The sequence below is a fragment of the Ochotona princeps genome, chromosome 4 (genome assembly GCF_030435755.1).
Source record: "Ochotona princeps isolate mOchPri1 chromosome 4, mOchPri1.hap1, whole genome shotgun sequence".
In the NCBI taxonomy this organism is placed as follows: Eukaryota; Metazoa; Chordata; class Mammalia; order Lagomorpha; family Ochotonidae; genus Ochotona; species Ochotona princeps.
In genome coordinates this window covers 84,891,297-84,914,983 of record NC_080835.1, presented here as the reverse complement: position 1 = coordinate 84,914,983, position 23,687 = coordinate 84,891,297, and the positions used below count along the sequence as shown (strand labels likewise).

The following is a 23,687-nucleotide window of genomic DNA, read 5'->3' as shown; positions in this document are numbered from 1 at the left end:
CTGGGGCCACCACTCTTATGGGCATGTGATGAAGTGGTTGAATTGCTGCTTTGTCTGCATTTCATATTTCTGATTCAGCTTTCTGCTAATGTGCACCCTGGGTGACAGCTGGTGATGTCCTAAGTACTGGAGTTATCTGCTCCTATATGAATGACCCAGAAGAACTGGGTCTCTGGCTTCAGCCTAACCTGGTCCCAGCCCTTGGAGACATTTGGACAGTGAACTAGAGATTGAAGATCTTTTCTCATCCCTGTCTGCCCTTTAATTGAAATGAAAATACGTGCAAAGAAGGTTAAAGGGATTGGGTTAATGGATCTGATTAACATCTGAGGAGAAGGAGAAGGAAGGGTAAATGAAGGCCAGGGAACACAATGCCAGACTACATCTTCTCTCTCTCCCATTCCTAGGTTCTCCAAAGAAGTTAACAACTCTCTTGTGTGTAACTGCAACACTCTGTACAAATCTCGGCTATGATTTGTTATGTTCTTCTGCCCAGTATCCATGTCTTCCTAAGGGAAAAATAACCTCCCTATGTTAGTTATTTAAAGAAGTTGAGAGTTCTAGTTCATAGGATATCACGATATTATTACAATATTATTACGCGCAGCTAATTCCCACAACCTGGTTCTTTACCGTGAGCTGAAACACACCAGACGCAACGAGATATCTTAGGTTTATTCCAACGGGGCAGGAACGGGTAGAGGTGATGAAAATCAGGAGGAGAAAAGGAGGGAGAGGAGAGAGAGCAGAGAGACAGAGACCAGAGAAGGAGGGATAAGAGCGGGGTAAGAGCGGGGTAAGAGAGGGAGGGATAAGAGAGAGAGAGCCGCACCTGGGGGGTCTTTTTGTCGACCAGGTGTAGGGGGTGGGGATTGGGAGGGATTGAGGCCAGGCCCCCAGGGGATTGGTGCCTGCAGGTGAATGCCTAGGGATGATTGGTGAGTGGGCGGAGTTGGGGAGGGGGCTGGAAGATTGGGGTGGGATTCTCAGGTGGAATGCCAGGTTACATCTGATTGGTGGATAGCTAGGCCGGTGCGAACTTCATGAGCTGTGAGGAAGAAGAAATGGCGTGCCGGGTCCAGGGAAGGATATTGGAATAACTCCTTACACCCTACCCTCATTACTGTCCTTTTTTTGTCTTTGGCTCTGGGAAATTGCTAATCCAGTCTGTCTTCACTCTTGTTGTTCCTCATTGGTCACAGGGTGGAAACTTCTACATCCCTCCCCCTACACACTACTTTTTGTGCTAATATGAACCACAAGACATTCTTTTGTGCCTTTATATACAGAAATTTAAATAAACTTGGTTTTGTTTCAAATGTTCAGCTTGTTTGATGTCTGAATTTACATTATAATTATATTTAAAAGACCTTGCCAATAGTCTTGGATTGGAAAATTGATGTGCTTTGTTAAGGAAGCGCCTCTCACATCTTTTCACAAAAGTTATTTCTTAGTCAATCTTTCCTTGAAATTCTAATTACTTTTAAATTAAAAAATTAACTTAGTTTTATTTGAAAAACAGAGTTATAAAGAAAGAGGGAGGGGCCCAGTGGCATGGCCTAGCAGCTTAAGTCCTCGCCTTGAAAGCCCCGGGATCCCATATGGGCACTGGTTCTAATCCCAGCAGCTCCACTTCCCATCCAGCTCCTTGCTTGTGGCCTGGGAAAGCAGTCGAGGACGGCCCAATGCATTGGGACCCTGCACCCGCGTGGGAGACTCGGAAGAGGTTCCAGGTTCCTGGATCAGCGCGCACTGGCCCGTTGCGGCTCACTTGGGGAGTGAATCATCGGACGGAAGATCTTCCTCTCTGTCTCTCCTCCTCTGTGTATATCTGGCTGTAATAAAATGAATAAATCTTAAAAAAAAAAAAAAGAAAAAGGGAAAGATAGAGAGATATCTTCTGTTCACTCCCAAATGGTCTCAAAGCCAGAGCTGAGCCAGTCTAAAGTCAAAAGCCAGGCATTTCTTCCAGGTCTCTCACATGGGTGCAGGGGCCCAAGGCCTTGTGCCACCCTTTGCTGTTTTCCCAGGCCATAAGCAAGGAGCTGGATGGGAAGTGGAGCTGCCGTGATTAGAACTTGTGACCATTTCGGATGTCAGCTCTGCAGGCGGAGAATTAGATTGCTATGCCATGGCACCACTGTATTAATTTCTTTTCATTTTTAATGATTTATTTTTGAGAAAAGAGAGAGAGAGAGATAGAGAGAACTTCCCTTTATTAATTTATTCCCTAAATGCCTACAGAGATCAGGGCTGTGTAGGAACTCCATTACTTGAACCATCACCCCACCTTCCAGGGTCTGCATCAGCAGGAAGCTAGACTAAGGACTCAAATCCAGGTACTGTGATGTGGGGTGTGATTGTATTTACCACCAGACTAAATACCCTCTCCTTAGCTAATCATTTTCATATGGCAGCTAACAGTTACTACCTACTGTGAACCATGCATATTATCTGCAATTTTACATACTTTGTACTTAGAAGGTAGTAAATATGAACTGACTTATTTTTTTTTAATAACTAGAAGGTGATGTTCAAAGAGTTTAAATCGGTGCTGGTTGTGTGTAACAAGTTAAGCCACTTCCCATGATGCTGGTATTCCCTGAGGGTGCCTATTCAAACCCCAGTTGCTCCACTTCCAATGCAGCTCCCCGATATTGTGCCTAGGTAAGCAACAGATGGCTGGCACAAGCATTTGTGTGCCTTTGTCCATGGGGGAGCCTGGATGAAGCACCTGGCTGCCTCCTGGTTTCAGCCTGGCCTTTGCACCTATATCAGGAGTGAACCAGTAATGGAACATAGCTCTCATTTTTACCTCTCTTTGTAACTTTGCCTTCCAAATAAACAAATCTTTAAAGATGAAAGAAAAACAAGTGTAAGTAACTAAGAACAGAAAATAACATTTGGAAATGATTTTTGAACCCTGCTCCCTGTATCCCCATATTTAATTTTTGTCATTTCTAGTCCCTGCACACACATGCTCAGAGGTCTCACTTAAGTTGTATGTATTTGAAAATCCAAGTTACAGGAGGCGGGGTGGGGAGAGATGGATATTGTTGGTTCATCCCCCAGACGGCCACAACAGCTGGGGCTGAAGCAGGCAATCCTTCACCACTCCATCAGCAGAGTTGGATTGGAGGTGGGGTAGCCAGGGTAAGAACTGGATCCCATATCAAATGCTGCTGTTACAGAGAGTGGATTTATCAGCTGCGTAATAGCTATTCTAAGCTCTCACTCTTGACAGGGAGTTTCATGCAGCATAGCTACTGGCATGGTCACCTTCCCCATGGGAAAATGAGGCAGAAACCTTTCTGTGCCTCCAATTGTCAGTTCACATCCAATGGTCTTCATAGTCTTTGCTTCAGATAGCATCATCCTAGACTTTGCCACTGAAAACTCCATCAGGAAGAGGATTGTCTAGAAAATGAAGTCACACTTGATATGTAACAACATAAGGGGAAACGTATGGGGAGGGGGTATTAGAATGAAAATACACATTTGTATCTGTGTTGACTTTGGTTGAGATTTATTTCCAGTTTTAACCAGCATTGTAAGCTTGCAGAATTTATTCACCTGTAAAGTGTATCTCATAAAGACGAGAATGTGTGAAGTACACTATAAATGGTAAAGCCCTTCTCCTTTTCCCTCTGGTACAATGTGCTCCATTGCAGCCTCCATTAGACTGTGAAAACACCTAAGCATAATTTAGGTTTATTCTCCTACTTAACATTTTTGCCTCCTGCATTTGACCCCTGGAAAATCAGCCCTTTCTTTGACATTAGTTGGAATATTGTTTGGGTATTTCATGGGAAAACAATTTACTCTGCCCTGCACTGTGTGCTGACATTCAAAGCCCCAAATATGGTAATCTATTAGCTTTCATTCATGGAGCAGTTTACAAACTTTCCACTCAATTATGTAACAATCATTATTAATTGTTACTATTCTTTTCTCAAGGAAAGAATTATTATTCCCATTTAAAACCTTATTCCAGGAATGAAGTCCTTGCAGAGTTCATTGCAATATAAACTGGAGATACTAGTATGTGTGTGGGCAGAGACTCATGCACATGACGGAAACTCAAAGAACCCTCAACTCCAATGCAATGTCTTGCTGAGGTGAGAATTTCGTTCCCACTGCCAACTTTGATGTCACCACCACTATTACTGCTAAAACAGACTGTCACTGTTGGCTAAAGTTGGCTAATAATCCTTCCGGGGATGGTGCTAGGGAGATTGCTATTTTTGTCAATTAAATTCATGGTCTATCCACAACATCTCTTCTCCTCTGTTTCAGTAGTTCCTGAATAAAATCTGTTTTTGCTGCTTTGATTGCCACTCAGCTCTGGTTTTGTTCAAGAAAGAAGAAGGAACGCCACCAATGACACTTGGGTTGGCAATGTGTTCCTCCACTCAAGCCCAACAATCCCACAGGGAAGTGGTGTCGGAGTCGCTGGCTTCCTGGATCCAGGAGCTCCACCACTGTGATGTCAACAGGGTTCCTACTGCCATAAACTGTGTTCACAACCCAAAATGACTCAAAACCCTGACTTCTGGTGAGTCACCCTGCCTTTAATGTAAATCCCCTGAAGCTGCTCCCTCCTTCTTTTGTCCCATGCTCTCAGGGGATTTCTTTTACATGTTTACGTGGGAATAGCAATGGTTGTGCTGCTCCACCTTGGCACACATAAAGCCCCATTTCCTTCCCTGGGTCCTCACAGAGTGATATGGTGGTGGGGTGTTGGGGGGGCAGGGAAGAAATTGCTTGGCTTTAGATAGAATTGGCAGTGTTTTAGAAGACTTTGATGTAAGTGTTGTTATTTTCCTTAACTCTGATGCACTATTCCATTGGTTAGTCATTTTCTTTTTTACTGCCTCATTAATTTCTTTTCAATGGAACTTTCCTCTTTGTCTTCCTCTTTGGATTTCTGTCTGTTTAATCCTGTGAAAAACTTCTCCTTCAAATAATAGTTCTGCTTCCTTTCTTTTCTTCATCACACTTTTTCTTTTTGAGGATGTGCAAAAAAGGTAAACTCATTCCTTTCCATTTTCCTGCCTTATCCTGAATACTGGATGAAGACAGGTATTTTAGGTTCAATAATTACAAAAAGTATTTATCTGGATTTAGCTAATATTATTCTCTTTAGAATGAATGATAATGCTTTTACACTATTCTGAATATAATGTACACAATAAAATTACAAACATAAGGGAAATAGGAGTGTATGACAAATAATATTTTTTGTATGATAAGATAGCAGTATTTATTGAGAATATCATACTTTCAGTAACTGGCTTAAAAAATTAACATACATATCCTTTTGTCCTTCATTGATTTTACAAAGCAAATAATATTAGTGCTGCTTTATAGATGTAAGAAATGTTACACAAAAAGTTAAGCAATCTTCCCAGTATTGCAAAGCCTGCAAGTGGGAAAACTGAAGCATATGCAGACTTTAAGGGGTAGATTCAAATCCTTATGTAACACTGCTTTTGTTACCTTGCTTGTTGTCTTTTCATAATAGTGAATAAATAGTTTGAATGAAAACCCTGCAATTAGGGATTGGTATGTCCTGTTGACATTGTTACACCTCAGCTTTGACAATATTTTCATTGGTTCGTGTGCCAATATATTCCTTTTCTGTAATTCATGAAATAATCAGTAACACCTTCAGATTTATGGCACACCAATAACAGATAAGGAATACAGCTCTCAAACAAGCTAACACTCTTTCTCAAGTGCAACATTTCCCAAGAAGTTCAAACTGGAGTTTTAACATATGGCACAGCTGAGAACCAACCTACTTCAACTCCATACTTGTGTTTGTGTGTGTGTGATATGCGGTGCTCAGGACCTCTATCTAAAGTGTTAGTCATGCTATAATGCCAAGACTATGACTGGCTTGTCTGTGTTTCTAGCACAAGCCTATCTGTTATTTTCAGGTCCTTTCCCCGTGAATCAGGTAGATTACAGACTGATTATGTATGGTCTGTTTTGGTTGAATTCCCTTTTGATTTTGACAATGAGAACTGTTTTCATAAAGAAAAGCTCACAAGCTATTTAAGCGTTGTATCTTTATTTTTCTAAATTACTCAAGCCTCAATTTTTTGTCTTTTTTAATATATTTTTATTTTGAATTTTGAATTATGTGGTATAATTTCCTCTAGGCTGGGATTCCCCCCCAAACTCCCACCCTCCATCAAATTATTCCCATTTTGTTACAATAGTGTAGTCCTTCATAAGGAATCATAATTCTATCAGTCTCTTATTTAAGTGTACCCCAACATTGTTGGTACAGACAATGTCAGACAGTCCAGCATCCCGTTGTCAACACATATCCAATAATTTCATTGGGAATCCATCTTTTATCTGGAACCAGGGATGGATGTTCCATTGTACCCCATGTCTGAATATGATAGACCCCAGTATTCCATCTCTATACATTACCATAATTGGGAAACCATGAAACAAGGTCAACAAATGGTATGAGTTACAACAGCCGCAACAACAACAACAACATCAACAACAAATTACAGCACCATGAAAAATGTGCCGCTGAGTAACCAACACATGGGTGACAAAAAGGAAACACAAAAGTCTCTTGGGAAAATGATGCCATTGTATAATCCATGAGTACGTGATGAATTCGACAAGAGAAAAGAAATTATTTGAAATAAATCAAACTGAAATAAAAAAAATCAAAATACATGGATACAGCCAAAAAAGCAAGCAAACAAGCAAAAAACAGTATGGACTGGATTATTGAAGTTACACTTTCCATGTTGATTTCCCTATTTAAGAGAGAACATATGGTATTTGTTCTTTTGTGATTGACTCATTTCACTGAGCATAATTGTCTCTAGTTGGGACCACCTGGTTGTAAATAGAATAATTTCATTCTTCTTAATAGCTGAATAATATTCCATTGAATAGATGTATCACAGTTTCTTTAACCACTCTTCTTTGGACACACATCTGGATTTTTTCCATGTCTTTGCTATCGTAGATTGTGCTGCTGCAAATATAAGATTACAGATCCCCTTCTCATGTGCAGGTTTCACTTCTCTTGAGTCTATTCCTAGGAGTTGGATAGCTGGGTCATATGGCAGGTTTATTTGCAATTCTCCAAGCACTCTCCATGTTAATTTCCACAGTGGTTGTACTAACCTACACTCCCACCAGCAGTGAAGGAGGGTGCCTTTCTCCCCACATCCATGCCAGCAGGTGTTATTAGTTGAGTTCTGAATGTAGGCCAGTCTCACTGGAGTTTGGTGGTACCCCAACGTGGTTTTCATTTGTATCTCTCTTATGGCTAGGGAGCCTGAGCATCTTTTCATATGTCTGTTAGCCATTTGAATCTGTTCTTTTGAAAAATGTTTGTTCATTTCTGTTGCACATTTTGTTACAGGGTTGACTCAATTTTAATTTATTGTGCTGCCAATGGATTATCTCTGATGTTGTTCTTTAATTAGTCAGTTCTTGGTCAAGGATGTCCTGGATGAAAAAAAAAACATAGGTAAAGGTTTATACCTTTTACAAATGTCATCTTACTGACTTAGTTTCCATTATCAACCAACTTTAATTAGTAACCCCTTAGTGAATTCCTCTAAATTAAAAGCAAGTCATAGTCATGTCTGGGTTTTCCCATCGGTCAGTTTTCCATTCCCAAATCATTCAGCTAGGATCAAAGTGGGTGAGTAGAAGAGATGGTCTTGTGAATCTGTGGCCAGTCAAGCTCGCCTCTTCAATAAGGAATTATGGGCAGGAGCCATGAGAAAAAGGATAGGCACGTAGTAATAAAATGTACTGCACAGAATCTCCTAATCATTCAAAGTGGATTTCAACTTTGTGGAAATGTGACTTGCAAGGAAATGACTTCTGAGAGATGACATCAAACATAGAAAAGCTGTTTACAATAGAATTATACATTTATAACTATAAACTACATTTATAGCTATAAGCCACAATATAAACTACAAATTGAATCATCTCCTGTATTAACTTGGCAATCTTGCACAAGAAATGGCCATGTGACCAAGTGTTCCTGCAGCATCATCATGGCATGAGCTTAATGTGGTTCTAATAATAACTACTGAAATGGCATGTTTCCAAGATAAACCAGTTGTGTCTTGACAGCAAATACCATGCACAACCAAATGTTTGGTTTCATTTATGAACTGCGCCTGTTAATCTTACTTAGCTTTACTGATACAACCCTTTACAAATTAGCTTCTGAGTGTCAACTCTTACAAAGACCATAGCACAGGAATGACACTCCCCAAAGATGGGCATTTGCTACTGACCTGAATAGGGCAAGTCTGTAGGAATCCTGAAACCTTTAGCTGAAATTAAAAAATTTCCTTGGTGTGGACATTTGTGCTTTCTGCATCAGCAAATTTAGGCTCATTTGTAGCTTCAGTTCCTAAGTCCAGCTTTCTGATAATGTGGACAAAGAAATGGAGAGGCAGCAGTGAAGGCCGAAGTGGTTGGATTCCTTGCCATCTACATGGGTACTTAGCCATTGCGAGCATCTGGGGAGTGACCAGAGGATGGGAGTTTTCTTTACATACCTGCCTCCATGTCTCTTCCTCCTTATTTTCTGATTTATTTGTTTATTTTACACTTTGTCATTCATGCCTACTCAGTCTAATTTGGAGCTGAATATTAGATTTGAAACAATTTTTATAAATAATTTAAGGGCCCAATGCAATGGCTTAACTGGTTAATCCTCAATTTGCAGGGATTAGGATCCCACATGAATGCCTTCTGGTGTTCTGCCCTATCCAGCTCCCTGCCTGTGGCCCTAGAAAGCAGTTTTCCATACTTTCCAAATAAAACAATTTTTAAATGGCTTCAGATTTCTACCATTCCATTTCCCCTCCATTGAAATGTTATCGCCACAAACTTTCCCTTAAATGTGATGGGTTCTGTGATTGCTTTAACTAATAGAATAAGGCAAAAGTGAAAGGGAGATGGGGAGGGATGGAGATGGGGAAGAAAAGAGGAAGAGACAGAAGAAAAGGAGAAGGAAAGAGAAAAGGAAGGAGGAAGAGAGGGAAGGAGTAAGAGAAAGAAAGAGAGAGAGGCAGAGGGATAGGGAGAGGGTGAGAGAAACCGAGTGAGGGGGAGAAGAAGAGACATGGAGGGGGAGAGGTAGAGGGAAGTTCTCCCATTGCTGGATCATTCCCCAAATGCTGGCAACAGCTAGTCCTGAGCCAAATCAACACCTCAAGCCAGGAGTGCAATCTGAGTCTCCCAGGTGGAGTGGGGTGGGGAGAGGCAGAAACCCAAATCACTTGCTGTCTCCCAAGATTATGATTAGCAGGAAATTGTCATCGAAAGTAGAGCCAGGACTTTAACCCAGTCACTCCATCATGGGTGTAGACATCCTGAGAGGCCTCTTAATTGTGCCAAAGGAACCCAAGAACAAGCGTTTTTGAAATGCTAAGTCACCATGGATGAAGTGTGTCTTGGATGAGCCCAAGAGGAAGTCCAAATCTGGACGTGTGAGGGAGGTAGCCTCGGATGACTCTAGTCCCAGTATTCGTGTGACTGCAAGCTCAGGAGATTGTCTGAGCTGGAAGGGCAGCTGTGAACCGTCAGCCCCCAGGGCCATGAAGGATTACTGCTTTAAGCCACTAAATCCTGGAGTGGTTTTATTGTTGTCATGCAGCACTAAAGAACCAGAAAATTTCCCTTACTGAAGTCTCCAGGAAGCCAAGTCACTCCTTCCACTTCACCCTGAAATGCTTTTCTACTGAGTTTCTGAGGAAATATAGGATGGATTTGCAGTCTTCAAATTGTTCATGGAAAATGCAATGTAGGAAAAACTGTGGCATTCAAAATAATTTTACATCGAAATAAATTATTTTTTAGAAATTTACTTTTTATATTTTCAAAGGCAATTTTATTAGAGAGAGGGAAAGATGGAGATAGAAAGAAAGGTCTTTCACCTGCTGGTTCACTCCTCAATTGGCCAAAATGGCCAGAGCTGGGCGGGGCTGATTTGAAGTCAGGAGCCAGGGAGCCAGGAGTTTCTTCCAGGTATCTCACCTGGGTGCAGCGGCCCAAGGCCTTGGAACATCCTCCTTGTTTTCCAGGCCAAAATTGGGGAGCTGAATGGGGAAGGGAGCAGATGGGACTTGAACTGGCACCCTCATGAGGCGTTGGCTCCACAGACGGAAACTATACCACGATGTTGGCCCCTCAAAATAAGCATTTTCAATTCACTTTCAGACAAACTTTTGAAGTACCTTCATATGTAGTAGAGTGTACTTTGGTGTGCTTATTGACTGATTGAAAACACTACTGTTAATTTATATCTTTCGTCAAAAGCAGATTTGAGGGGTCTATTACTGGGCAGTAAGTTAAGTCTCTGTATATAATGATGGCATTCCATATTAGAACAGCAGTTTAAGTCCATTACCCTGTTTTCCATCCAGAGCTCCCTGCTAATGTACCTGGGAAAGCAGCAGAATCATTTCAAACATTAGAGCTTCTGTCAACCCTGTGGGAGACCCAGTTGGAGTTAGTGACTTCTGGCCAGGTCCAGCCTTGGCTATTGCAACCATTTTGAGAGTGACCCAGCTGATAGCACACACTCTCTCTTTCTGTTTCTCTTGTTATGCCTTTCAAATAAAGAAATCTTTAAAAATATTTGATTTTATGATCAAAGGATTGGGAGATGAATGACTAAGTCAATGAATATTTAATACTTAAAGTCAGATATAAGTTTCGTGAAGACATTGAACTCAGTTGCTCTACTGAATAAAGTTTCTTGCCTTTATTTTACTTTGCAAATTATATACTTCATAATTTTCTCTGCAAAACACTCATGGAAATGCAGATCCTTTTACTGACTGTACAAAACATCTCCCTGGAATTTCCCAAACATCAGACTGTCCTCCAGGTCCTCCGTGCCATAGCTCACAAAGCTCCTGTTACTCAAAATATCCTTTGTCTATTAATTTGTGGTCTACAACTACTCATTCTCCACTTGAAGGTCAAACATTTCTTTTTTCCCAGGCTTAAGGATTAACTTATTTATTTGCACAACAGCCATTCATAGAGCACCCACTCAGTGTCTGCTATTGCTCCCCTGTCTGAGAGTGCTAAATTACTCCAGGAAGTTGTGACTTGGTGTGAGACAAGTTTGAGAAGTTGTTTACAATGGAGGGGAATAAGTACACTGGGAGAACTTGGGCATGATAGGAAAACAGGGTGAATAAAGTGGGAGGCTCAGACAAAGCAATCTTTGAGCTGAGTTCTGAAGTCTAAGGAAGTGGCCAAGAAATGAGGAAGAAAGGGTGTGAGCAAGCGTTTTGTGGTTTCTTTACTTGATAATTATTTTAACCAGAGACCTTTGATGGAACGCCAAACTGAACTAAAGAGTGCTTAAGTAATTAGATTTACATTTGTAAAGTATTTTGAAGGAGGGGTAAGGGAATGTTTTCTGGACTTTTCTCTCAGTGTTTCCTGCTACTCCTTGTTGTAGTTGCCAGGATTCTACCGTCTATCAGAACACTAACGGTGGTGATACAATTAGGAGTGATGAGGATTTTCTGCTGCTACAATTCAGCCATATGCATGGCTAATTTCTAGCCTTGGCTTTCATGAGTTTCTGGCAGCATAGTCCACAGTTTCCCTCTCTGTCATGTGTATTCTACCTGTACACTATGGATCAATGTAGCTCAAAAAGTTTCAGGCTCACAAATTTTTTTAAAAAGACTTATTTTTATTTTTAATGGAAAGTCAGATACACAGAGAGAACAGACAGAGAAGAAGATCTTCCATCCATGATTCACTCTGCAAGTGGCCAAAATGTCTAGAACTGTGCCCTTTCGAAGCCAGGAGCCTGGAGTCTCTTCTGGGACTCCCATGTGGGTGCAGGGTCCCAAGTGTTTGGGCCATCCTTGACTGTTTTCCCAGGCCACAAGCAGGGAGCTGGATGGCAAGCAGGGTGCTGGGATTAGAACCGGCACCCATATGGGATCATGGCATCTTTGTGGTGAGGACTTTAGCCACTAGGCTACCACACTGGGACTCTGGCTCATGAACTTTTAACTGCCATGTTTGTTGTTATTATTCTACAACTAGATGACTGCAAAATTAAAGTGAGTTCTTAGAAGCTCTGAATGTAGTTTGACAATGATTTTTGTCTACCATATTTAGTAATTTAAAAATAAATGTTCATAATGGCCTTGCTGTTTTATTTCTCTATTAAATTATTAGTCTATGATTTCCTGGAAATTGGGAAACCATAGTGGTCCTTCCCCACAAAGGATTTTGGAGAAACTGACTTAGAAGACAAGGCAGAATCTCCAATTGTTATGATCCTCTACTGAACTCTCCCCACTCTCTCCCTCCTCTTTGTGTTCTAAGTTTGGGCTCTTGTTTTGCTGCTTAGATGTTCACTCCTATTGGAAGCCTCTGTGACTTGCTGGAATATGATATTGGAGATGGAGCTCGGCCTGGGCCATCCATAGTCCTCTCTGCTTTCCCATGATGGCCACAACATCCTGTGTTGAGTCAGAGAGACAGCTCATTCTCCATCTCACTCTGGGGATTATAGGTTCTCAAAGAGTGAGCTGGATCTGTAATGCATGCAGCCATAGGCCATAGAGGTTCAGTGAATATGTTAATTGAGTGATTTCATCAGTGAATGATGGAGAAGATAATGTGGAACTGACCTCAGTCTTTAAGAACCTGTTACACATGAGCAAATCTTTCTCTGCTTAGAGAGTACTAACAGTTTGCTTCTTAGGTAGGCCAGCTTAAATCTCTTTGCTCCTGATCTTTGAGGTAGGTGTGCCTAATGTTAGGATTTAGGATTAAATAGCTCTTCTGACCAGAATCTCTTCCAGCATTCACCATACCTCTATTCAATTCTCCAGAAACAGAATGATCACTGAAAAAACATTATAAATTGTGTCATTTTTCTGCTTGAGATACCTGAAAGACCTTAAATGATCGGATTCTACCTGTCTAATATCTTGTATCTTCCCATCCACTAATGTGATTAGATACCTATTCTTTTCAGTTTATTGAGTATTTTCTATCAATCCATTCAGCTAACTGAATATTGCCATTAGTATCCCAGAGAGAACTTATCTAACAATAAAACTTTACAAAGTAGCTCCTCTGGCAACATTATCATCTTTTACCATTTTGCCATTTCTTTAGTAAATTTTAACTTCCATGGTTTTTAACTATAGATAAATTTGTGATCTTTTGTCTGATTTCTTTCTCCCACCAGCGAATTCAGTGACATTGGATTATATGTGTTTCCTTTGCATCTACAACAGTGATTGACATCTAAGTGTATCAATAAAAGAATGATCAAGTTTCTATCATGTACTTCATTTTTCATAAGGCTTAGAGGTGATGAATTTCTTTAATGAAGGAACTTGAAAATGTTCATGGAAAACTAGAATTGAAAGATACTGTGTTCTCAAAACTCATGCATAATGTTTTCAATATATACATTTTAATAAAGTTTTTGAAGACCACTTATAGGCATTATTTAAATTTTTTGGTGACAAAATATGTTTATCTTTTAATTACATTTTCTATGAACTTTTTGAAGTATGCTTGTACAATTGGTACCTGTCAATAAAGTCGCTTCACTTTTAAGTTGACAGATACAAAATTCAATGAGAGGTTATTTTAACAAAACAATGAGGATCGTGGGGAAAATGTAATCTCTAGAGTATATAGGAAGTGCCACTGAAGAAAGATTTTGGCCAAAACAAGAGGATAATGAACTACAAATTAGTTTTGTTTCCCAATCTGTAAAATTATAAAACAGATAAGCTGGTTTCTGAGCTCTAACATTCTAGATATCTGTTCCTCTATTTTTTAAAAAAAGATTTATTTATTTTTTTTGGAAAGGCAGATAAACAGAGAGGAGGAGAGACGGAAAGGAAGATCTTCCATCCAATGATTCACTCCCCAAGTGACCGCAACGGCTGGTGCTGTGCCAATCCAAAGCCAGGAGCCAGGAACCTCCTACAGGTCTCCCACACGGGTGCAGGGTCCCAAGGCTTTGGGCCATCCTTGACTGCTTTCCCAGGCCACAAGCAGGGAGCTGGATGGGAAGTGGAGCAGCCAGGATTATAACCGGCACCCTATGGGATCCCGGCACGTTCAAGGTGAGGACTTTAGCCGCTAGGCCACTGCGCCGGGCCCTGTTCCCTTATTTTGTTCAGAACATGTTGTTCAGGAAAACTATTGACCTCTCTCCTTGTTCATTTGGTATGAAAGGAACATTTATGACATCTGCAAGGTGGAAATAACTATCTTGTTTGTGCAAGAGTGAGCATGAGATGTTGTAAGCACATGGCCCATAGTGGAGTGTATGATTCTACCACATCTGGGAACACAGCCTCTGCCAGGTTTCCAGCCCACAGCACAGTCAGTTCATTAAACATAAATTATTTTTCAAAAGTAAAAAGAGAAAAAAAGTCAGAAATAAAAAAAGTTTATTAAATAATAAATAAAATACTTATACAGATACGTTTTCTGAGGATCTCTCAATATTAAGTAGTGCAATTTAAGAGCTCCGTGACACATGAACAGCTCCTTCTCTTCAGCCATGGCAAGTTCGGGAGTTACAAGTCATTCTGATGCATAATAAATAAGGTGACTAATTCTAACATTTCTTTTAAAAGGCCCACACATGTCTCTTCTTGCCTAACAAAGCAGCCAGCTGTTAGTCTTAAATATGTGAGTTACCCTCTTGGCATTAGGGTCAAACTCATACTGTGAGGATCCACTGAAGAAGTATAAAAACCCTGCAAACATAAGACAGAAAAAGGATCAGTCATTCTTCAATGAACCCAATTGGGTAACATTTATAACTGAAAAAAAGCAAGCTCATTATGTTTGGCATTATTATAACTCTGTATCAGGCATTGTATTGAGGGATTTTTCCCATGATAAAATCTATAATGAAACACAGAAGGGGGATGCCATCTTGTCTAACTCCAAGTGGCTTCCAAATAGAATTCATTGATATGTGAAAACCTTAGCTTATATTCTTTTCTTCCGAAGTTCTCCTCTGACACAAAGACCTAAATAACAGCTCAAGAGGCAACTGGGCTCAAGTGAATCGGATCAATTATAAAGTATACTTAGAGATCCAGTTCCTGCTTTGTGTACATTATAATCAAGTCATTCTAGTAACTGAACAGCAAGCTTATGAACATTAGCATTGTTAGGAAATTCCTTTTCAGTCTGCAAGCATAAGGTTTACTTCCCTTTCTTCTCATTGCCAGGAATCTTTTGTGTATTTTGAGCATATGGCAAAACAGCTATCTATTTACAAGTGCACAATGTAGACAATTTCAGATCACAACAGACACTCAGACATGGTTCCTTGGGGTGTTGTAGGAGAAAAGGGACAACCGGATGGTGTAGTTTAAGAAACCTTGTTAACACTTGTTTAGATTTAATGCAGTGACCTGGTAATGATTGCAGTGTGAGGAGGAATTCTTTATTTTTGTGTGCAGTATGAAAAAGAGACTTGGAAATTGCTCAAGAAAAGCATAAGTTAGACTCAGCCTGTATAAACTGAAAAGCAAAAATCTCAGAAGTATGGAACAGAGTAAATATGAGTTTGAATGAGTTGAACGTTGTTTTGATTTTGTCAAATCATTTTGATAGTGTAAACTTTCTGCAAGTGGCTCCCTGGGCTGTGAAATGAGACTCTTCTTACCAAATGCTTCTAGTACAGCATCAACCTTTGGCTCAACTCCAGGAAAGTCATCCTCTATCGGTCTGGGGAAACCTCGCTCCATAGACTGGGTCTTTTCATCAAATCTGCACCGAGAAAGACATACACATCAGCCTTGCGTAGAAGCCCATTACACACAATGATACGATTCAATGTTAATTTTCCAGTGTGGAATCCTAGACTAAATTTTCCAATTGAGCCAAAAGTGTCCATCATTTTTAGGACTTCTCTGAGCTTACAAGCTGAGCACATAAAACAATATATAACCAGGAAATAGGAACGTGAAACTGTCACACAGAGCTCTGCACATATATCTGAGTTCAATGTTTAAAGTCTGGACGCATGAAACTCAAGTGCCTGTCTGTCAAAAACACATGAGGACTAAACATAAGTTACAAGTGGATTAAATCACTTGCCTAAAGCAAACTTGTGCTTCTCTATCATGCTGGGACCTCAGGCCACATTTGTGAGCTGGCTGGTCACATGGTGACTGGCCATGGGCTGAGAATTCCATGTGCCCCTTGGTTCTTAGGTGGCCTTTCTAGGTCTAACAGTGTCTGAAAGGCTTTTGTATCTGAAAACTTGAAACACTACGACCTGTCCGTCTCATTTTCAGAGACGCTGAAGTTACAGGAAGTTATAGTGGGGATATTTGTCTTAAAGAGAGAAAATATTTTTCCGAATTAGCTTTATTCAAATCATTCCTGTTGAATCTCACCTCCAATATTTGTCCTCTACAAAGAAGTATGTTTTCTTCTGTTCCTTATCAGAAATGGCGGCATCAATTTTCCTGATGGTTGAAGGGAAACCCAGGGTGTGAATGTTTCTTGGGTAACCAGCTTGTACCTCATTTCCTCTGACGGCCCAGAACTTATTTCCTATTCAAATACAAATCCAGAAAGTTTTGAGTGAGATTTTCTGGTTTTAGAAATGATTATAATGCATTGTTTTGATAAAGTAATGTCAGTTTAAATTTCAACCACTGAACCCTCACCCAGTTCACAGCACACATTTAATAAATATGCCTATAATGAATGAGGGCATGAATGAATGAATAAATGTGAGTATAGATCTCTGGTTTACAGCCCTCTCTGTATCTTATCGTTATCATGTATAAAATGAGATGACTTGTTCTAACTATTTCTTGTAATTGCAGGTAACAATGTAAATTTCTGACCTAAACTTCTCCCTCAAACTTCACACCAGTGGGCTATTTGTTTACTGGACACATCCTCTTTGACATCTCATGGTCAACAAGCCTGGTGAGTGCTTCTGCTGACTGAATACTGCAGGAATCCACTCAATTTTGAGTGAATAATGACAAGGGAATCAAACCAATCTCTCTGTCTTTACTTTCTTACATGATTCGTTCATTGCTCCAAACCTGAATCTCTTCCTTGTACCACTGCCAGAAGAACTAACCTAAGATGCCAAACTGCTCTGCATATTTCTTCCCCTGAAGTACAGCCCTTGTCATACTGACAACTTCATTGTTGCTACTCCCTCTATAGCATATGCCCCCTTTGCTTCTCCACTAATGAGCATAAAGTGTGGCACATAAATAATAAATTAATACGCAATATGTTAGACTTATATGACTATATCAATTCAAGTGAATACACACAAACTCAATACCTGAAATATACACAAAATACTACAAAATTTTGAAGTATACACAATATATACACTTGAAATATGCACAAAATATGCACAATCATACACCTGAAGTGAATCTACACAAAAATGAAGTTTCAGAAATAAATGTTTCTTTAAAAACATATATATAGTTTGACATATAAAAATATTCTCAAGTAAGTAAGAATCAAGGGTAACATTTAAATTGGACATAAAAACACCTTAAAAGTGAACTAAGTAAAAATAGCATGAATATTCGTAGAAGGAAGGGAAAGATGGGAATATGTAGATAAATGCTGATATTGAAAAGGGAGGTGGCAGGTTGATAAAGCAAATGTCAAATTTAAGTTATAAGAATAACTGAACAAATCCATAGAAAACAAAACTACAACAAATATAAGGACAGAAACCTATTTAATATGAAATCAAATACAATATAGAGACCCAGCAAGTCAAGAGTTAAGTATCCTATGATGCTGGTGAAAAAAGAAAAAAGTTTCAATATTCAGAATGAAAAGGGACACAGATTTTCAGCAATAATTAATTACAACAAAAACCACTCTGAAAACTTTGTGCCAACTGATTTGAAAAGGAAATTGGCAAATTCCTAGAAAATACATTAACAAACACTAACTCAAGAAGTAATGGTGTAATTCCAGCTGCTCTGCCTCTAATCCAATTTCCTGCTAATGTACTTGGGAAATAGTAGATGATGTCCAAGTGCTTGAGATCCTACTACCCACATGGAAGACATGAATGCAGTTCTGGCTCTTGGCTTCTGCCTGCCCCAGCCCTGGCTATTGGGCCATTTGCAGAATGAAGCACTGGATAGAAACTGTCTTTCCCTCTCCCCACCCTTGTCACTCCATCTTTTGAGTAAATAATTAAATAAATACATATTAAAAAGAAAGCTTATAATTTTGGTATGTATTTTATTTAAGCATTTATGCTAGGTCTTGAAGTATATCATGTAAAATTTAATGCAACAGGGCAAACAAATGTAAATGAAATTTTTTGCAATAGGATTTATTTCAGCAAATTAAAAATTCTGATACAGCACTTACCTTTAAAAACAAAAACAGTGTCCTTGCTGCTGACTTCATAGGCAGCATCCAAATTTGAAGGCAGAGATGGCCAAAATGAGGAAATCAAATGCAATCCAGGCTCAGCGCTCCAGTGGGATCTTCGCCAAAAGTATCTGTGATGCGCAAAATTTATTTGATTTATTTGCAATTCCTTTCCTGTCTATCTCTCTATCCGTCTCTCTATCCATATCCGTATCTTTATCTACATCTATATCTATAAAGGAATACATTTTTCTGTTCTTTCAATCCATGCTAATCTGCCTGTTTGTAGAAGTCTGTAATTGGGCTGTCATTTGCATGTGATTCTAGTGTAACAAAACCTGTGATAATGTAGTGCTATATCAATACAATTTAGCTTGGTTCAAATCTAAGTCATAGCATGCACCTATTAGTATTTTTCAAAGATACCATGTACCTACTTAAGCTTTTTGTGACTAGAACACCTTAGCAAAGAGACAGAGGCATCTGGTAGCACTGGTTGCACATGTGGAGGGAACTGTGAGACGATAGGTCAGAGATGGGAGAGACATTTTTGTTTTAATTCTTACAGCAATGTTTGAAAGTTGCAACCATGAAACTACATATTTTTTTCTTTCAAACTAATTCAGGAGCTGAGAAAAATCTAAATTTTCCAGGGTGTATCTGGGGCCTTGGTTGGCATTACTGAAATGAGATTAAATCATTCTGGAAAATTCATACATGGAGATTCAATTGCATGTGCCAGCTTGCTGATTGCCTCCAAATTGGAATTAAAATGCTGAACAGACTCCTTTAGTATAGCAGTCATGCCCCAGCCTTGCTTCATAGAGAATTAAAATTCTCTAAATTTCTACTACTTTCAATGCATCCAGAGAAATATGAACAACAAATTTTATGTTTGTGACATTTAAACCTTTAAGGAAGTGATACTGAATTTGGCAGGGGAAAGATGTTAGTCATTACCATTACAGTCCTACAAAGGTGGTAGATATATGACGTGAAAACCTTAAGATACTCTCATACAGTACATTGGTGTTATCTCTTTCGATATCTGAGAGTGATTTTATCTCAAGGTGTGAAATGCTAGGATGAAAGCAAACCTCTTTTTAGCATTTAGGATATTTGTTCTTTTGCTTATCTGAGAACACAAACTAACTTTAAAAATCATGTTAAATAAATTATCAGTGAAGAATAAAGTAATAAAAATGCAACAAGAAGCAGATCAGAATGATTTTTAAATGTAGAAGAAACAATTTGCTTAAAAAAATTATCATGTTTCTATGTTCCTTGCCAGGCATGGCACACCTAAAGAAGACAGAAACATATATTTTTGTTGCCTGACCTGTCTTTAAAGAACAGGATTTCTCCTCTGAGAGTGCTGACGGCATCGAAGGACAAAGCAGGATCACACTTAGCCGGTGTCTTAGATCTTGGGGGGACAGGTTCTGTGGGTGCCACGTAGTTATTTTTTGGGGTAGTTGGGGATCCTGAAGAGGACAAATTGGGGAATGCAGACATTAGAAAACATGTGAAACTTAGATGCTTTCACAACATCATAAAGGTAACCTGGACTCAAACATAATGTGGTAGCCCTAAGTTTTCCTAAAGACCATCACTGTAAAACTGTGCTGAGGACTAACAAGAAAGAATAGACATAGTATGCTGCATCTCTCACCATAGAGGAACTGGATTCCATCCACATCATCTTGAGAAAGGCGGAAGCTGGCCAGGTCCTTGAAGGATCTGTAGACTGGGTACATCAATGCTTCAGGGTTGGCTGAATGCATAAGACCCAGGGCGTGACCAAGCTCATGAGCAGCAACAAAGAATAAATTGGTCCCTATTTGAAAAACAATGATGTCCAGAGTTTAGCAAATTACGTAGTTCACAAATGCACACAAAAGAGCACTGCAACAAATTTAAGAAAAATATAAAGGTAAGATCATTTTGGTGAAAGAGATTTGAAATTCAGTGTTTTTTTCACAACACACATTTTCATGAATATTTAAAGATCCCCACCATGTGTTGGTTTCAATTTTTTGTAGCCATTTTCCACAGTTACTGAACTCTTCTAGTGTACAAGAACTGTTAGTGCTTTCCTTGAAATCGCTTATTGTTCTTACCTTATTTATAGATTGGTTCATTGATTACATATTCCATACTTCATAGAAATACATGTGTTTCAAGGTTTAGTTGAAATAAATATTTAAGACAATTTTTTTCATATCCTTCCCTATTTCCCACCTTGGTTAGAAAAATCAGGTCATTATTTTCTATATTTAAAGTGATAAACTCTCTTTCTAAAAATATTCCTTACAAGGATTCATTAAATGCCATCTCTTTATTTCTAAAAATAAAAGTAATTGTTTAAATTTTGTAACTTGTACAGATACAGTCTCACTTGAGATGAGTCAGAGAATTTGTTTTGTTCCTCAAGTTTTAAGCCGTGAAACCTGCTTAGTTTCTGTACATCAGGAGTTAGCCTGATTTTTCCCTCTCCTTTTAATTAGATAACTTTTGTTGTTAAAAATCTCCCCAGTAATTCAATCTTCAGTTTAAAATATAAACATTTCCCAAAATAGTTTTCTAGAGTACAAATACAGCTGAATGTAACTTTTCTTTATGTTTACAAAAGATAATTTTATGAAGTTAGCAGTAGAAATTATTTAACCAAGGATATAAGCAATAATACAGAAAAGCATGATTGTTTAAATAAAACTAGATCAATTCACGCTGCACAAACTTAAGGTTTGTGACCTCAGCAAAGATGTTCTTTGCATGAATGTTAAAGATTCCAGTCAGAAACCTTAGAAACAGTGATTGTTTTGACAATGTGTTTCCAAAACAGAAACCAGTCAAAAAATAAGTAAACAGCATGCAGTTAAGTTTGGTCCTGTGTTTACACTTGGTCTTTCAGAATCAACATGGTGGCAGTGGGGAGCGTGTCTAAGTTACAACAGCGAAGTGTTAATTTAACAGATGATATGGCAATTTTCTTTAGTTCCTAGCATTTTCTCCCAAGAGAAAATGAGGTGAAAGAGAAAAAGACGCTCAAGAGTCAGCACTAGCTCAGTGGGATTTCTTCTGCCCTGACCATTTTTAGTTAGAGTGATACAAAAACACTGCTAATTATGCTGATCCTGAAATACCCACCTGATCCTGAGTTGTGGAAATAGGTTGATGGTGTTTACCAGGTAGCTTTGGGGGACGTATTTTATACAATTTTTTCGGCAATGATTGAAAGAATATTTTTGGTACCATTCAGATAATGAGACATTTTAGTTGTTAGGATATTCCACTGAATGTTCATTCTGGATAATCAAATTACTCTCGGAGATGGTATTGTAAATATTCCTAAAGTATCCTGAAAAGATGGTGACCTACCTGCTGCCTTCTCTGTCCATTTTTCATCATCATCAAAATGCACGTCTCCATGAATCCCAGACCCAGGTGGGTAAGCATGAGCTAAGGTGGCTCCTGGTCCATCGAAAGGATAAAAGTCTCCATGTTCTGGAAAGGGAAGAAAATGAATCAAAATGTAAGTATCCAGAATCTCCTTCTTCTCTGTCCGATGGGCCTGATGCCATGGTCTGAATGTTGATGCCATGGTCTGAATGTTGATGTCACCTCACAATTCTTACACTGAAACCTAATCTCTAAAAATGACCTTATTCAGGGATGTGGGTTAGGGGATGGGACATAAGGAGGAGAGAAGGCTACAAAGTTTCCATAAATAAGACTAGTGTCCTTATGAGAAAGGTTTTAGGGAGGATGCAGAAGGTGCCATCTGTAAAGAATATACTCTCACTAGACATAAAATCTGCCAACACCATGATCTTGAACTCAGCCTTCAGAACTGTAAGAAATAAGTATCTGTTGTATATAAATTACCTAGTCTATGGTTTTTGGAATAGAAGACTGAAGTGTCTAAGACATCAGATAAGTGCACGTTTTATTCCATTACCTCCAACTGCGAAAGAGATCATTATGTCAGCCTCTCCCTCGTGCATCCTGGAGAATGTGAGTGGAGTCACCTCCTTCCACACTCCCAGCGCTTTCTCAATGGCAGCATCAACTGCCTCTCTTGGCAAATCCGGTGTGTAATTCACAATCCTGTGTGAGAAAAAATGGAAGGTAACACTTTCTCCTCCCATAGCAATGCAGAGAAGTTTAGAACTCTGTGGAAACAGCTTTGGACTCATTACCTGTAGGTGAGGTGAGTTTTGCTCCACTTGGGAGTGCCAGGGAAGGTAGTGAAGTGACCAACGTCAGGAACGCCACACCTGGGCTTGCGTATCATCTCCAGGGTGCTGGAGTCCAGCTTGCCTGTCACCTCCAACCCAAGGAACTTCTGCATTTCTCGGATTTTGTTATCAATAGGACTACTGTCCCTTCTTCTATAAATATTCTCCACCTTTTTTGTGAGGTTGTAGTAATTCTCTAGGTATCGCTAATGGAATAATAAATGTAGAACTTATTCATTATTATGACTTTTAATCATTTGCTGAATTCTTATAATATGTTTAGATTATTCCTATTATACTGAGACAAAAGCAATTAACACTTAATTCCTTTAAATGCATTATTTCATTGAATTTAATTAGCTAACCAAGTAAAAAATTTGGCAGGATTTTGTGAATATTTTGGGAAAAATTCTGTTTTACCTTAGACTGTTAAAGAGTTAATTCAAGAGCAAAATGAGATAAATTAATTTGTTAAACATTACACACACTAATCTACTATTACTACCTGATGGTGCCTGGGCATCAAAATTAGCAAGTTCCCATTCTCCAATTGTTTTAAGGAAGAATTTCTAAGGCCTAATAAGTTTCATTATTTTCCACTTGCTATTTTCATTTAGCCCCAAAGCTGCTGCCACTATTTCCTCTTCACTTTTAGTGAATAAATATCCTTCCTATGCTTTTCTTTCCTACTGTCTTACAAGAAGGGAATTTCCATCCTTAACTCGTTAGTACATTGATATTAAACTATTCCACCACAGCCGCTTTTAACCAAACTGTTTCGTTTTCTATTGGGAGAGCAAGAAGTAGATTTATTTCTCTTCTAGGGTTGCTAGCAGTGACAGTGGGTTCCACTGGTGATTACCTGGACAAGATCCATGTTTGAGTCCTCTTCTTCTCTGTCCCCATTCACAGGATAAGCAGAGCAAAATGACAGACTTAACAACACAAGAGCAGCAAGACAGTTCATTCTCTTGATTCTCACTGACTTCACCTTCAGGAAAAATGCCTTTC

At 39.1% G+C, this 23,687-nt stretch overlaps 1 protein-coding gene across 1 annotated transcript; it reads right to left on the bottom strand.

The window, feature by feature from the left end:
• Positions 1–14,621: 14,621 nt before the first annotated feature.
• MMP10 (matrix metallopeptidase 10) lies at positions 14,622–23,687 on the bottom strand. The gene is made up of 10 exons (XM_004585016.2): positions 23,539–23,687; positions 22,638–22,882; positions 22,397–22,545; positions 21,817–21,942; positions 20,108–20,272; positions 19,775–19,919; positions 18,433–18,566; positions 16,452–16,611; positions 15,716–15,819; positions 14,622–14,792 (listed from the first exon to the last, which is right to left on the bottom strand). The coding sequence occupies exons 1-10, from the start codon at positions 23,641–23,643 to the stop codon at positions 14,692–14,694; spliced, it is 1,434 nt and encodes a 477-aa protein (XP_004585073.2). The 5' UTR covers positions 23,644–23,687; the 3' UTR covers positions 14,622–14,691.

Bases quoted from the DNA above. Each gene is read 5' to 3' on its own strand.
- MMP10 (XM_004585016.2), bottom strand. From the start codon at position 23,643: ATGAACTGTCTTGCTGCTCTTGTGTTGTTAAGTCTGTCATTTTGCTCT. The intron at 22,546-22,637 runs GTAATGAGTCCA...TTTCTCACACAG, and splicing joins AAAACTCACCTCACCTACAG to GATTGTGAATTACACACCGG. The intron at 16,612-18,432 runs GTAAGTGCTGTA...GTATTTGAATAG, and splicing joins CACTGTTTTTGTTTTTAAAG to GAAATAAGTTCTGGGCCGTC.